Source organism: Sporothrix brasiliensis (assembly GCF_000820605.1).
Source record: "Sporothrix brasiliensis 5110 chromosome Unknown Cont19, whole genome shotgun sequence".
Classification (NCBI taxonomy): Eukaryota; Fungi; Ascomycota; class Sordariomycetes; order Ophiostomatales; family Ophiostomataceae; genus Sporothrix; species Sporothrix brasiliensis.
In genome coordinates this window covers 3,241,408-3,258,234 of record NW_024467138.1, presented here as the reverse complement: position 1 = coordinate 3,258,234, position 16,827 = coordinate 3,241,408, and the positions used below count along the sequence as shown (strand labels likewise).

Below are 16,827 nucleotides of genomic sequence, written 5' to 3'. Positions count from 1 at the left end.
AAGGTTGTCGAACAGTAGTGTTTGTTCATACGTGTATGAACAAAAAAATCGAAAAAAAAAATCAAGGCGGAAATGCGCAAAAAGCAAGGAAACTCCAAATAGTCGTTGCGTTGTCAGAGGCTCATTGAGGGTGTAAGAAGGGAAAAAAGAATATGTTCAGATGGTGAAAATAAAACAAAAGAAAAACTAAGTGATGGGAGAGCTGGTCATGAAAGATCGAACAAGTTGTCCTGAAAAGGAGAACTAAAACAAGAAAAAGCGATTGAGTCGTTATTATAATGACATCGGTACGATGGTGTTGTGTGTGCGGAGTTTCGGCTGAAAAGGAGAAACCGAATAAATAAAGGACGTAAAGAAACAAAAGAAAAGTAATGAGTGTCTCTGGATTTCTTGAGAAAAGAAAAACCGTTGCCTTGAGAGGAAGCAGAAAATGGTGTCCAAAATTGAAAGACTTCGAGGTCGTTGGTGAAACAATGGACAATTCGTCAACGAAGGACCACGATCGACGTGAGATGAGGCGAGATGAGGCGAGAAGAGGGACAAGGAAGGTGAAGAAATCAAAGTCGCTTTTCTAGGACGAAGAACGACAGCCGAGTTTCGGAACAAAGCCTCGATGAGGACACAGAGGAAGAGAGGGTGGCACGAGATAAAGCAGTTCAGATTCTGTACGTGACGTACAAAAAGCCTGTTGCTATATCAAAGCGGGTACGACCGTGATCATCCGGGTGGATGAAGCACCGAGGCAGAACAGGTAGGTGAAGAGTGTGACTCTTCGACCCGCCGTGTTCGCAACGACCCGATGACCTTTGTGCCTAGCGCGTTGGAGCGCAGCCGGAACAGACGGTGGAGCTTCTCCTGGTGAGGCGTAGAACGTTGAGGCAAAAGAGGTCCGGTCCAATACGGAGCGGTCCACTTATCGTCAGAGTCAAGCGGTTGTGTCAAGGCCCCAGGAGAGTTCGAGCTCCGTGTTAAGTTTCTCACAACAAAAAACCGCTGCAGACGTCGATATCGAAAATAGTTGCTTATTGCTTGTCGGTCTGTGGTACACGGCCAAGAGATAAAAGAGAAAGCGGGCGGTAACGCGAGTTCAGGAGTCTTCGGGTATTGGTGGAGACCGGGAGGACTTTCTCAGCATCAATCAGATCACACTTGGAGGCCCCGACGAACGGCAAAGGACAAAACGGCTGGAAGGAATCGTTGTACAAGTGAACAGGAAATGTCGAGGGTATTTGTATATTTCGAGTCCAGCACCAAAGGTACAATGTCGTTTTGTTCGTTGGCAGGCAGGTAGAGGTAGTGTTTGGTGGCGATTGGAAAGGCAGATGAGCCTTGTGGGTGCCTGGCCGTCTTTGCAGTTGTACGGGAGCCGGTGACTGATGTTGTGAAAGGAGGGAGGAGAGCGAGAGAAGAGAAAGGAGAGGAAGCGGAAGCGGACTGGAAGTGAGTGGGAAGTGAGTGGGATATGAAGGACTAAAAAGGAAGAAGAGAGGAAGTAAAAGAGACGAGAGGAAGGAAGAGGAAAGAGCACGAGAGAAAAGAGAAAGCTGGGAATGCTGGGAATGGCAAGTGAGATGGCGGTGGGAGGAGGTGGTTACAAGGTGCATACAGCGAAACAGAGCGAAGAGTCAGAAGTAGGGGAAGGAGCGAAGAGCGAAAGCGGTGGGACGGCGAAGGCTCGCCTTCGCTAGAGGGGGGGTGTATGGGTGGTGTGGTTGGAGGGGGAAAGATCGATGGCCAGCTAGCATTGAGTTTGATGAGGAAAGAGCGGTGCAGGTTAGAACGGCGGTTCGAGGACAGTGTGAGAGGGACGGAATCCACGAGGTAACTACGGAGCAGGGGGTGTGACTCGTAGTGCCGTGCTTTCAGTGAGGAGAGCTAAAACAATAATAAACATCGAGACACCTAAGCAGTCGAAGCGAGCGGTAGGCGGTAGAAGGCACTGGAAACAAACCGGAACTCGACGGGAGAGCAGGCCCTAAGCAAAACCTCACGGCGCCGTTCTGGTTGGTTGTGGCCAAGAGACTTGGCCTGAAGAAGGAGTGATTAACACAGTGTGAAGACCAGGACTTTGATGTTGGCTGGGCTCGTCTGGCGTGCGCATGCATCATCATGGGGTGCGCCCAATGAGGAATGGCGCAAATTGGACCGACAACTGGGTGACGGGGGGTGTACGAATCTCACGACCTTGGTTCACGGACTGGGCAGGCCAAGGTACTTTTGCACTCTACGATGCGCGGGAGATACAAGTCTGGTTCCTCGTTATCGGTGCAGCGTCGTAGCGGTTCCAAATGCTATTCTTATGGGGGCGGTGCAGGGGGTTTCTGTTGAGAATGAGTAGTAAAGATGGCAAGAAACTGGATAAAGTGACAGAGGACAGCAAAATGCGGACAGGGGAAATGAGCATCGAAGTCAGAGGAACCGTGTCGACAGCGCCGATAGTGGGTACACACCTTGCCACAATGCGTCACACGGTTGCCTTCGTACCTGCCTAACAGGCAGATTCGACGAGGTTCTTTAGCAGTGGATGACGAAGAGCACGCGACGCAAAAAGAGATACGAACGTGGAGTCAATTCGCACCTCTCCCCCCCCCCCTTTGCGGACACAAGGAGAAACAGGAACGAGACCATCTTCCTTTGACAAAGACCGCCGAGCACGTAATTGTGGTATTTCGTTTCAAAGAGCCACTACTAGAGACCTAAGTACCCGCCATTTTCGAGTGATCCAAATAATGTCGACCCTCGACGGGTATCGGTGTTGTTGGACGGCTCCATCGTTATGGACTTTGTGCTTGTTTACTTGTTTTGTTTTGCGTTGTTGTGTTGGCAGTTTGTAACTTTGAGCCAGGAACGAATAACATCGTACAGGGCGATGGGAAGAATGTGTTGTTGGGTGGAATCGTGCTATGGCTCGATCCAGAGGATGCAGGCACTCTACACTGTGTACAAAAGAGATACCTTGGTCGCGCCTTGAATTCACATAATACATTTCACAAAGGGAACCTCTGTCATGTGTACCAATTCTGCCCAATCACTATTAATGTGATGTATTGTTGAAGGCACTATAACAGACTGGGGGTAGGTCTCTTTAAAGTACTCCATTCCTGGAGCCCAACTGTCCGTCAGAACACGTTGACAGTAATACTGAGCGGGTCTTGGGGTGTCCAGAGGCGCTAGAAACCATTAGGTGCAAATAAACACAGCGCCACTGAGAGCCAGCAACCTTTGCATAATCTTACAGTATTAGTGGCACTGTATTACTGGTCTCTCAGCGCGCACCTTGCTGGTGAAGGAGCGACAAAGAAAAGGATGAGGATGAAAGAGAGCTGGGTTCACGGCCAGGCCGGAGCACTATTGGCTTGTTGGCGACCCACACCACCTCCTCTCGAGTCGCTCTTTCCTTGTTCCTCGCCCCCTTTTAACCATTTGACGCTTCCTGCGCGTCCTGCACTCCTTCCCTCCTGCATATCGTGCTTATCCTGCCGAACCTGTCCTCGTCTGCGTCTCGCTCAGGGTTCTCCACCTCCCCCCGTGTTTGGCTGGGCGTGCGAGTCGCGCTCTTTCCCTCTTCTTTCTGTAGAGAGCGGATGCTCCAAGCGCGGCCCCAGCAACTTGACCGCCTTCTTGACGAGTCCTTGCCCCATCGACATTTCCGTGTCAAGGGAAGATCGAAGCAGGGGGCAGGAGACAAGGGAAGGCGCGACGTGTTCGAGGGCGAGAGGTACCGTTTTCATGCAAACTCCAGTATGGAGGTACGTCGTACACTTGGCCCCGTCTTTAAGAGCATCGTGTGGGTGTGTGCCCGCCTGGGTGAGCAGCGGCTGGCTCTGAAGCACTCCAAGCCACCCGTTCGCTTGCTGGCAGGGATTGGAAGCGCCCGTGGCCGAGGCAGTAATATCATACCAAAAATAGTGTAAAGTTGCGTGTGGGCGCAATACAGAACACACGAAATAGGGAAGAAAACTGGGGTAAGCTTGGGAGAGCAAAACAGCAATGCGGCCAGACAAAAGAGAGACGATCAGCTAGTTTTACTCAATATTGAGCGAAGAACGAGCTCCATACTGCGTACATCGCAATACCTGTCTTAATATTCAGACACAAATTGGCAGGTGTCGCATGAGTTGTCTGTGTGTGCGAGAGTTCAATATAAACAGCAAAGGAGGACGCCAGCGCTCGTGCACATTGAAACGACCTTCATAGCTAGCATCTCCAACCGGCAGACAAGCCGGGCCTGGCCTCTGTGTGGCCTGGCCATACCTCTCACCTGTCAGCCATTGCTATGTGACACGGAACTTCGTCAGCCTGGCACAGGGACAGAGCAAAGAGCACCGAAAGTCAATCGATTCAAGAGACTCGGCCGCAGCCAGACACAGATCATCTAAAGTGAGCCATTGGAATAGAAGTACGAGAAAGTAGGAGCCAGTCTGTCTCGTTCTGGCAGACAAACATAACCGAAAACGCCAATGGTGCCCAAAAAGGAAGAAGAATTCGGGGGAAATGCCTCTCCTTGGACATCAACAGTAGGCAACTGTAGTCGTGTGAAAAGGGTTGGCCTGGCCTGGCCTGGCCTGGACCGGTCTAATGAGCCCGCTCACTTTCGTGTTGCATTGTTCGTCGACAGCAGGTATCTTACAAAAATGAGTGCCGAAGTCTCCTTCCATCTTGTCCCTTGCGATTCGCCTGGTTGGTAGGCAAAAGTGGACTTTGTGCAAATAAGACAAATGATATCCAAGTTCTCTTGGGCCTTTCGTGGCCCTTTGTGTTCAATTTGCTCCTCTCCGTTCCACTATTTTCTGCGTCGTGCCCTTGAGATGCGACACGTGTATTGCGAGAGAGCGGTGAAAAAAAAGTTGCGCTTTCTCTTGCTTGTTTCAATTGTGATTTGTCTCCATCTCCACCCTCCTTGCTCCTGTTATGAAACGACTTTGGCCAAGGGTCTCCCCATTCCTTGACATTTGGCTCCCTTGCCGGTTGAGCGGCAAATTGACGTGTGCTGACTGCTATGCGAAACCTCCCTGGGAGAGGTGAAGCTGTACAAAGTACGGCGTACAGGCACGGGAGAAAAGCACTAGACAACCGGTAGAAGGAAAGGAGGGATACGGGGGGAGTGTCGAGATGCTCAAATATGCTCTCCATTCTGCGATTCTATCCGATGGCCTATCGGACATGCGGATGTACCTCCACAGCGAAAAGATATGGGAGAGGTACTAAAGTGCCGTAGCGCGATACTCCGTATTAACGTCTTCGTATCTCTTCTTGCTATCTCTTCGGTATCAAAAGACCAGTATCTTTCTAACAACGAACCTGGACATATGTACGCGTCCAGTTGACGAGCTCCATACATTGTCTCTCTAAGATAAAAGACATGATACGTAGAGATACGTAGACACTCCGGTGTAGAAGAAGCTTACAGTATCCAAACACAACCTGTACGGAGTACTTTGGAGGTTTTCTGGTCTGAGCCAAAATATGCCAGTTCAAGAGCAAAGACGACTAAAAACCTGAAGTTTCAGCACATCCCCGATCGCCGTGCTTTCCTGGTGCTGGGCGTGTTATGGACCACCAAAGTCGTACCCGTTGACGCGGCCGAAGCAGGTGTCCAGGTTTTTGTGTACAGACTGTGGAATGCACTGTTTGTGTTTTGCAAAGAGTAGGGGGGAGAATTAAAAGACGGGAGAGCAAAGACACCACAGACACTGCTTTCCAGACAATGAAACCCCCTGGTTCTGGCAACACGCTTGCACGATTTACCTTGCTTTGCAGCCAGGAAGCGGGCTGTCGTGTCCAGCGTGTTTCTCTCTCGCGGGACCACCTCACATGCGGGAGGTTGCTGCATCTCCCCCTGTCTAGGTAGGCATTTTGCCTTTTTGTTTTGCCTTTTCTTTTTTTTTTTTTTTTTTTTTTTTTTTTGCTTTTAATGGTAAATTGGGTTTTTTTTACCTGCTGTATGATGTTTTCCCGGTGCTGCGCCAATGCTCGAGCGCAAAATGCGTGCAAGAATTCAGCATGACAGACCAAGGTGTTGGGACTTGGCGTGGTTTCGCCTCAGAACGGACGTTCTGACGAGCATTTTGTTGGGTCTCTTCCTTTTGAAACAAAATAACTGTAGATAAATTCATATAAAATCGTATCAAAGACAAAAAGCTGTGTACGGCAATACAGAGTCGTGCATAACGACGTACGAGGCAGGTCAGCACAACACACGCGAATACAAAGAAAAAGACAAAACTGTCGTAGACAAGTTGTGGCACAGCATACGAGGGTGGTACCCTGTTAATGCGGGATAGAAGGCAAAGTCGGCCGACACGATATTCAACAAGTGGACTGCTTGTCGGTACATTTTGCGGTGAGGAGATTGTTTCCATCATCTTCATGGTGCCGAGAAGAGCATATTGAAATCGTGTAAACTTATGCCACATCTGCTACGAGTACGAGTATTGAATTACAGAAAACAGCCTGACAGCGAAGCGATAATGCTGCACATTCAAATATTAGTAGCAAACGGCCTGCAGTAGCGCTGTGGAGACGATTCTACGTCTGAGACCTGCAGATGTCAGAGGACAGATGGAAAGCAGCGTCAGCATCGTGGCTGTTTGTTTCTGCTGGTTCCACGGTTCAGTCTGTGTCCGAAAACATTGAAATTCTTGTGGCGGGTGCTCTCCATGTCTACGAAGTACTTCAAAGACTTCAAGGTTACAGGGGAAAGGCGATGGATCTGGTGCAGGGAGGATGCAGTAGCGGCATGACGAGAGAGGAAGGACGCGGAGAGAAAAAGGCAAGGTGCGAAAACAAAAACGGATTAGCGACCGACGGCCCGCAGTGAACAAGGAGGTTCACTGGAAGACATGAAAACCGACCAGGGAGAAGAAAAAAAGTCGAGTTTTCAATACAATCCAACCTCACGCATCCAAATTGAATCTTCTGGGCCTCTTTTGACGATGGTGGCTGCATAGAAAGAACCCACCCCCATGCCCATAGCAGCCCCATAACACAGCCAGCTTTTTTTCGTCTGGGGGTAACTCGTTATGGAGCACGATCGTGGTCCAAAGAGAGGAGGCAAATGTCGCATTGCAATCTTTCCCCTGCCTTACTTGGCTCGAAAAGTTTTCGAGAAGGCGGTCAAGAGGTCAAGAGTGAAAATTTTCCTAGAACTCCTTACGTTCGCCAGAATGAGGAAGAGCCCCGTCGTGTTTGATGTTCACGAAATGAGTACCACTTTTTATTCCGCGGCGCACTTCTTACACATGCAGCAGACAAGAGTGGGACAATAAACATTACAACGGCGAGAGAGATGGATCTCGAAATCAAACGACACGACACACAAAATGCGGTGTATGGTGTTTTTTTCTTGCTTCTCGTGCAAAAGGATCATTTGCAGAATTTTCATCGTCCACATGCCTCCAGGAGCTTCTTGAGGCGTTCTGCTTTCCCGTTTCGTGTCCAGATCGCATTTGCCTCGCTGCATGGAATGCATCGAGCGAGTACTCCCGGAGGTCCTTGTTTTTTAAATGAACTCAGAAGAGAAAAGCGAGGCCGAGAATACTGAACTCACCAACGATACAGTCCGGCCATTGGCTGGTCATTGAGTCGTTGCCGGGCATAATAAGCTCCGTTGAGGCCATTTCTCAGTATAAAGAATGACGAAAAAGAAAACACATCAGCCAATGCTAGTCTGGCCATTCCCTATTTTGTACACCAATCCACCTGGATTAGGCGTTTTCTTTCGCAAGCAACTTGCACAGCTTGCTTTTTCTGGTGGTTATTCCTCCAGCTTGTGTAAACGCTCGCTTTGCAGTCGTTAGTCGATGCTGTAAGTGTGTGTAAGACGGTGTCTCACTTGGCCAAACAGAACACACGGGCAGGCTCTTTTCATCACGGCAGAAGGCTGCAAAAGACTGCCACACCTGATGAAAAGGTCCGTACGACTTACATAGGCGGTCGTTCGGTCGTTCGGTCGTTCGGTCGTTCGAGTAACCATTCTTCGCAGTCCGCAAGATGTGCACGGCCGATAGCAAAGAAACAACCACCAATCGACTGTTGACTCTAGCCACGACTGCGTATGCATCCACTGCCCATTCTGCCGAAGGCGCATATCGCTGTCCGCCCTATTGTTGCAAGCAAGCCGACGACGCGAAAGCATCTTCGATTCGCAAGTGCCGGCTGGCCATCTCCAGTTCGTCGCCCATCTGGGCTGGCCATCAGTCGTTCGTTCGATCCATTGTCACCCGTCTGGCAACTACTAGGTAGTATACACGTCGGATAGGGAAACGGGCTTGACTGGTCTCTTCTGCAGCGTACCGGTTGCCGTGCCCAGTCACCAGTGTTAATTTATGAGTTGTAGGCCCGCTTTGCTCGCATTGACAACAGCATTTTGCCGGTGTCTATCTACAGAATCAGAGATACCAAAAGATATCATAGGACGCCAAAGCATCAGCACACTACGTAATGTCCCTCCCCCCTCTTCATTATTTCCAACGCAATCAGAACCAGCGTTGTGTCGACGATGTAGCAACTATGGCAGCTGTTATTCCAGGCCACTCTCATGGTGTTTCTCCCACGCTGCATGCACCTGATCGTCTTCATGCATGCGATCCATCGTGTACATAGTGCAAAAAACTTGAGTCTCGTATTTTCTGTCGTTGTGTCCTACTCGTCGACGATAATCTCTTTTCTGACGCCACCCACAACTACTAGCGAAACTGAAGCGCCTGTCGCGATGCGCGGTTGTTTGCTGTTCGTTGTTCGTGCCTGCCACCCAAGTTGGAGATCGTCCGGTTTGAACAAGGTTGGTTCAAAAGTAGAAAGAGCCCGCCGGAACTAGTCTTGTTTTGGACTAGCCTACAATAGCTTGCTCTTGACCGCTTTTCTGTTCGACCACCTCTGGCTCGATCCGCACTCATTTTGTCACACAGATGAGCTCCTTGCAGCGGCGGGCACCTGCCTCATCACGCAAGCAAGCGGGGCTCCTTCCTGCGTTCGAACGACTAAAGAAAGAAAGTGCGACTGGGCCAGACAACCAGATTCATCGCCTTGGAGAGAAAGCCACGCTCCCTCTCTCCTATTCAATTGATTTTCATTCTCAATGTTTTTTGGCATCAGCTGCCTCTACATTCTCACGACGCCGCAATACCTCGTCCTGCCACCCATGTCCTGCCACCTTGCCCACTTTCTCGATCCGCTTGCATATACCAACTTCGACGAGGCAGTCCACAGAACGTATCCAGTCTAACTGCAACGTCCTCCGTTGTGACGGTCCTTTTTGTCTTCGTTGAAGCCAAAGTTCTGCATTCGCCGGGCCACTATTCCGTCTTTGTCGTGGCGTTTGCCTCTCAGTTGCTTTCCTCTGTCGTATTTTCTCGTCATCTTGCCGTGCCCCTGTGCCGTGTGTAAGATACCTTTTCGTCTCGTTTCTTCGGCCCCACGATCCACCCTACCGACCTATCGCACCGGGCCACCTGCAGCACGCAGCTGTCTCTTATTTTTTGTGGTCCAGGTGGAGAGTTTCTGGGGCCACGCACAAAGGCAACTGGCCCTGGTCCTGCACGTTTTGCTAGCTGCACAGCTGCATTGACATCAAAAGGAAACGCCAGTACGTGGCCGGAAAACGACACAGGCTGACGATAGCCAACTCTCAACGAACCAGCAAAGACGCAAGACGCGGAACGCGCTTGGGAGCTGCAAGGGAATAGGGCACTTATCACAAAGTCAATATTGAAAAACAACCGAAAAGGGAGATCGCATCGGAAAAAAATTTCTTTTCCACCTCACCGCCTTTATATCGCATCCATCTCTCCCCCTTGTCCTCGTCTTTCCAGCCACCTCGGCATCGATCCTCCGGAGCAAAATTCGCCTCTCGTGTCATTTTGTTCGTTGTGTTTTTCTACTCACTCGGGGTTCTGACCGCCTTCTCGATCGTAACTCCCCGGCCGACAATCGACCTCGGCGACTCCATCCTATTTTTTTTTATTTTTTTGTCGGAGTTCAGTCTTGAATTTCTCGGACACTCCCGGCGCTTGCCCTCCTCCCCCCTACCTCTACCCCTCCGTTCTCCCATTATCAAAGATCACAATGGCTGCTACCGCCGCCAAAAAGGCCATTCAAGTGGTCCTACTTGACATTGGTGAGAACAAAACCCAAGCCCTTTGCCGCATTTGTCTTGTCTGTTGTTTCTTTGCTTTGCATTTCAGCCAGGTGCCCAACCTGCATCGCTCGTCCCTGCGTATTTGCCTGGACCAGCTTGCTAATGTAGTGTCTCGTCTCTGTTCGTAGAGGGCACCGTCTGCCCCATCTCATTCGTCAAAGATGTGCTCGTAAGCCATTATCCTATCTGTTGTTCTTTACCGTTACCTCTTGGTCCTCTGCTACCCTGTTCCGTCTCTGTTTGGTGTCTCGCTTTGACAACCACCTGCTGTTCTTTTATTCTGTCTCTCTGTTTCTCCTTGTCTCCTCCCTTGCATCAACCGTTGGACCCAACTCACCTCCGTGCTTCACACTATATTGTCTCTCACTCCGCTGTCGCCTCATTGAACAGCACAGAATTTCTCCGGTTTTTACTTCCTCCTTCTTCACCGCCGCCCACACTTGGCCTCTGCGGACTTCTGGAACTCTGTCTTTACGCTGCTTCATATATATGATCGACAGCAGTACAGGAAGACAGCGCTGCCAACAGTTTTCCCGTTCTTCCCTGCTCCCCATTTCCCCTTCTGGCCCGTCTCTGCAGATACCGTATAGTGCACTGGTTTCTACCCCCGATTGCTGCCACTTAACCCTGCATAATATGAGGGTCGGGCATGGTTTCTCAAAGGGCGTTTCGCCGTCTTGAAAAGGCAAACATGCAAACAGGCAATCAAGCAAACAGCCAAACAGGCGGTTGTGCCGTGTGCAATCTATCCCCAAACCCTGCAAATCCTTTTCCAAGAAGGCTTCCCTCGCGGCTCTAGTCCACCTTGATTGCCCGGTATTTCGAAGTCAATATACATTGCAATGGGCAGCAAGCAGAAGAGAGGCAGGGTGCTGTGCTTGGGCTCTATTTTAGATGAAAGGTTTCGTTTCAAGTGACGACACACTTTTAATCCCTGGATTGGCTCATCATGCTTTGATGGTGATGCAGTCCATGTCTATGTTTACGTTTGCGTCTGTATCATGCGTAAAGTCTATGCTATACAGTCCTTGTTTACACATGTCTCGCTTTGCTTTGCTTTCATGCAGCCACAGGACCCTTGCCGCCACCTTCGTTTTCCTACTGCTCTCAGATGTCACAGATACAATATAGGAGATGCAAACAGTAAAACTGACTGTGCATCTTTGCTGTTTGCCCCTCGATACAGTATCCGTACTCGTTGAGCGCTCTCCCTGGAACGCTCGCGTCCAAATGGGACAGCCCATCGTTTGCGCCGTACCGCGACGCCTTCCCGGCCGAGTACCGCGCGTCACCCGATGCGCTGACCGCTCACGTCCAGGACCTCGTCGCCCGTGACGTCAAGGCCTCGTACCTCAAGGGCCTCCAGGGCCTCCTGTGGAAGGACGGCTATGAGTCCGGCGCTATCAAGGCGCCCCTGTTTGCTGATGTCCTGCCGGCACTGACCGCGTGGCACACCGCCGGCGTTACACTCATGATCTACTCATCTGGCTCCGTACCAGCCCAGAAGCTGCTCTTCCAGCACACGGGCGTCGTTGGTGGGGCGACCGATGCGAGCACCCACGGCAAGGACATCACGCCGTTGTTGAGCGACTACTTTGACACGGTCAACGCCGGCCCCAAGACGGCCGCAGCGAGCTACTCCGCGATCCTGGCGGCGCACGCGAAGGACTTCCCCAACGCCAGCAACTGGCTGTTCCTAAGCGACAACGTACTCGAGGTGGCCGCGGCCAAGGAGGCCGGCCTGCAGAGCTACGTGGTGCAGCGGCCAGGCAACGCGCCGCTGGCGGCATCTGTGGCCGACGAGCACAAAGTGATTACAACGTTTACCGGCCTCGAACTGTAAGAAGAACCAAAGAAACATCACTCGGCTCAGTCCGTGAGAACAAGGGATCATGGGATACAGCAAGGATATGGATATGGAAATGGAAATGGGATATGCTGCTAGAATGGGACTACTATTCAACATGATAGAATACTCGTGAGGTTCCAATGTCAACGAACCACTCTCCAAAAATAGATGAGAAATGGACGGGAATGAAAACAAATGACATAAGATACCATCAAACGTCCTGCTCCTGTTGCTACGCACGACAAAATCCTGAGCAGCGAATGCTGCTGTAGTCGGAAGCGGAGAAGGCTCCGCTGCACGCCAGGGCAGCCCGACACGAACTATCTCCCTCCATCGCGGGATGAGGCCAAAGCGCAAGCAAGTATATTGCAAATTGATTATTCCAAGCAGCACTTCTGTCGTCATAGGCCACCTCGCTGACTCGGTGTGCAGCTGAAGATGCTCTCGACTATCGCTACCGGCTTACCTTGTTCAATAGCCTTGATCGCTTCTCTTTCAGTGGAGGACGAAAAGACTCGAACCGCGACGAAGCACAGCATTCTCCTCCATGTATCCCACACACAGTGCCGTTCCCTTACTTTTTGCTCGTTACTCCGACGGACACTGTCATTCTCTCGGGTATCATCCTCCAAAATTTCCCCTCATTATGCAACGATCAGCGGCCTTCTGTTTGTCGAATGAGCCAATTAATCAACGGCCGTACGTAGCAAGGTGTGCAAGTGTGATGTGATTGTGATATGTCTCTGTGCGCCAACACCAGTCCGGGAACGGACTCTCTTGGTTCCACGAGACAGACAGTGTCCATTTCCATCCCGCACATGCTGTGTTGCACTTCATATCAAGAATCAAGCAGGGCGTATCCCCCTCCACCACATCATACTACCCTCGTGCTTTGTTTTGTATGCATAAACCCGCGGGTCTCGTGTAAAAATAACCACTTTTACCTGGAAACAAGGGCACATACAGATTATCGGCCAGTTGAAAAGCATCTTTGTCCCCTGGCGAGCCTGGCTCTGCAGTGTTTCCTTACGGGTCCCGCAATACATTGGCTCAGGTTTCTTGCACAGATATAACGAAAATCATGATTTTTATGTTTTTCTGCCCGGATCTAAGCCGATCCCAAAACATTGGTGTCGTCGTACCATGGATATCCTCTCCATCGCGTCAAGTATGAGACGCTACAGCTATAGCGATTCAAATAAAAGGCGCAAGTCGGCGTCGTTCCCGTGCTAAGACATCAATATTTTCTACTTGTCTGGGCTATCTGTCCAGACTGGCTTATTTTTTTATCTTATTGTCCATCCATTGCCGCCGTATTCCGTTTTTTTGTTCATCCCGTCGTAGCACCCAACCGGACCTCCTTTCTGCTACCTGCTCATTCCCTTGTCTGTGCCGTGTCACACCGGCGCTTGGGTTAGGTGGGTGTCTTGGTGTCTTTTCTCTGTTTGTTCTATTCGTATGTTGGCTCAGCCTTCGCCACGAATAAACGGGCTGTGTCTCCGAATGCTCCCCCACGAAAAGCTCACGGACCCTCGCGTCCTCGCAAGAGACTGGGGTTTGGGGCAAATGGTGTCACCTGAGAAAACAACTACAGAGGTTTTCGTCGTCTTTCGGCACGATTTGACGAGAACGAATGAAAGGTCACGGAGGAGACCATCATATGATCTCGTCGATCCGCCACGTTCGGGAAAGGCAAGAACACGCGAGACATATTTGATTGGTAGTTATGATGATTCCGCTACCCATCACACACATTCATTTCATACAAAACTGCAAACTGATTATGTAGAATGTTTTTAAACAATGCTGTTACGTTCGTTTTGCTCTTCCAGACTGGAACAGTCCGGGCAGCTCTCGCTTCGTTTGAGACAACAGGGGCAACCAGTTGAAAATGACAGAAACAGACGACATGAGAGCCGACATAAGCCGTATGTTGAAAATTGGCGTTCCATATTGTAGCAATCACATGGGTAACAGGGTCGCTGTGTTTAGTGGTCAACCACCAACGCCTTCTCCGAGTTTTGCTGGGGGGCAGTGTGAAATGCTAAAGGAATATTTAGTTTATTACCTCCTATTATGTTGATTAGCATACTAAAGCCTCTCTGTTTTTTACGTATATTTTATTTGTTCTTCAGTGATGTCGCATTTTTCGGCTTGATTATGGAAATTCAAGGTATAAAATACATTAAAATGAATCTTATAGTTTTTTTAAGCCCTGATTCATTAACATGGCCGCAAAATGTTTACACATTAAAGCGAGAAAGCGCTGTTGTGGCCGCCACTTTTCGCTGGCGCGGGCCGCTGCTTTTGGCGGCCTTTGCAGTGAGGGGTTTTGTCCTTTTGAAGTGCTCATTAGGCTCCAAACGGCTAGGGGTATTGACATGGACTGTCCCGGCCCAAAGACAGCACAGAGGGAGTGCTCGGCGCCTTGGGACAAGAACAACCTGCCATTTGTTGTAGGTTTGCCATGGTAAACGGGAAGGTAGAAGGAGAGCGGGAGGGTGTGCGAACAGAAGTCCGTACGCCTCGGGGTTTTACTACTCCGGTCTGAAAGCAGTAAGTTGTAAGTCGCCTGTCGTCTCTCCTCTCCTCTTTTCTTGAAGAGCTTTTCTGCTCAGTTTTTTTTTTATCTTCTCCATTTTTCTCCCCCTTGCCCTTTATTCCCTTCTATCTTTTCTTTATTCTCCTGTCGTGCTCATTTTGTTCTGGAGGAACTATTCTTCCTCGCGCATTGACCATCGTCCTCCTCAGGCGCACTTCTGATCAGAAGTCTGAAGAAAAAAGACAAGGAAAGGGGTGGAGCCAAGAGCAAACCAACCCAACCCAACTCAGTATCCTCTCTTATTTACTAATGGGCCTGAGTTTGGTAGAGAAGAATAAACATATGTGGATTTTTCTAAAGCGTCGTCTCGCGAGAAGTGCCTACGTGGGTGGGGTTTGTAGGTGCCCCGTAGGCTTGCCGCTGCAAACATCGCGCACAAAAGAGAACAATATATCCGTCGAGAAGTATTACACTATTTAGTGTGTATAGCTGAGATAAACTTGTCCTTGGGTTAGATTTTTATCTATATCCCATTTCAAGGACGCTCGTTAAGTATATACTTATATTTTGGAAAGAACAGGTATTATAAGATAAGTACTATACTATTTGGTGTGTATGGCCGTTCTTGACCGCCTTGTGGGGTGGTCTTTTTTTGGGCCTCGCAGGTGTGACGGGCTGAGCGCCCGGAGGCGGCTTGGTCGAGGCTCAAGCCATACAAGCGCACGTGAGGTAGTATGTAACCACTAAGGCTGGCCTAGTCACAAGAGGGGCTAGTAATAGAGGACCCACATGCCCTTACAGTTAACGAGGTAGATAAAGAGGGAAATCTGTTGAGCTAATGTTTAATCATTATAATCACCTGACATGTCACGGGCGGTTACCGTACGTATAAACCTAGAATACTGTAGACTTTGTACTGTACCTACATACTATTAGAGAGCCCCTACGGCTGATTTCTCCCTCCTAATACGATGGCTCTCACACACCTAACTCGACACTAGTGTCTCCGGGCGGAATAAATTCTTTCCCTCTTCTTCGAATAAAATTAGTCTGAAACTAAAAACTTGCGCTTTTACATTCTTTCGGCCGTCACGTCTTGCAATCCCACGATGGAGATTTGCGAAAGAGGCCAAATCTTTATCGAAACAGACCAGGATCCCACATTCGACCACACCAAACTCATTTTACGAGGACCTAATGATGAGTATTTCTACGCCAAGTCCAACGAGCGCCGCTTCCCATCCTTGCAAGTCGATCCGAACGGTCTGGAAACCATCAAAATTCCCGCAAACATTTGGCCGCTGGTCACACCCGACCTCACTCGAGCTCCCCGTCCTCTCCCCTCGACCTGTTATTTGAAGCGACCCCGCCTTCTGTATTACGAGGCAACTTCGGACAGTTCCGACTATGAACTCCAGATTCTGACCGAGGTGAAAGCATGCGAGATTCTTCGAGCACACCCGCATCCGAACATCGTCCCGTACTTGGGCTGTGTTGTCCGCGATGGGAGAATCAGAGGGCTCTGCTTTCCTAGGTACTCTGTCACTCTCTCGCAAATGCTCAAGGATGGAACGCCTTTTAATAAAAGCTCCTGTTTGAGTGGGATTGAGGCGGGTGTTTCTCACATGCACGGGCTGGGACTTGTGCACAACGATCTCAACCCCTCAAATATCATGATGGATAAAGATTGTCCTGTCATTATCGATTTCGATTCCTGCAAGCCGGAGGGTGAGAAGCTGGGTCCCAAAGGAGGAAGTGATGGATGGGCACTCGAGGGAGACTATGCAAGACGGGAGAACGATTTGTATAGCATCGAGCAGATACGACACGTACTGCTGGGCAGGTGATTAACAGAGACGGCTGAACTTTAGTGTCACGTATTACGAAGCGCTGAATAAGAGGATACTTTACAAGCACCGAAGATTGTAGTATTAACTACTGTATAGATAATCCTTCTATTCCAACCGTCACCTTGTCCCACCGACTTAAATACATATATCCCTCCCACTACATTCAGTTGTCAGAGTTTGCATTGTTATCCGGGCACAGGCATGTTTCTTACACTTTTTCACTGCTGGTTTGGAACATAGTTGTCCGACCATTTGCAATCCCTCTCGCCGCAATCCGATATCTTGGCTCTGTAGGACGACCCATCCTTGCGGTATTTAGTAATCCAGTCGCAGTTGTCAACGAGTGGTGTGATCTCGAGATGAGCCATTTCGAAGTAGAGGTATTGATTTGTTTGGTTTTCGTGATATTCGACAGAAGGAACCACTAGGAAAACGAATAACGTAACAT

General features: G+C 49.8%; 1 protein-coding gene across 1 annotated transcript; it reads left to right on the top strand.

The window, feature by feature from the left end:
• Nucleotides 1–10,980: 10,980 nt before the first annotated feature.
• On the top strand, nt 10,981–11,981 carry SPBR_00839 (enolase-phosphatase E1; the record flags this gene model as incomplete). Its single annotated transcript, XM_040759158.1, has 2 exons — nt 10,981–11,007; nt 11,325–11,981. 2 exons carry the CDS (start codon nt 10,981–10,983, stop codon nt 11,979–11,981), a joined length of 684 nt encoding a protein of 227 aa, XP_040618696.1.
• Nucleotides 11,982–16,827: the final 4,846 nt, after the last annotated feature.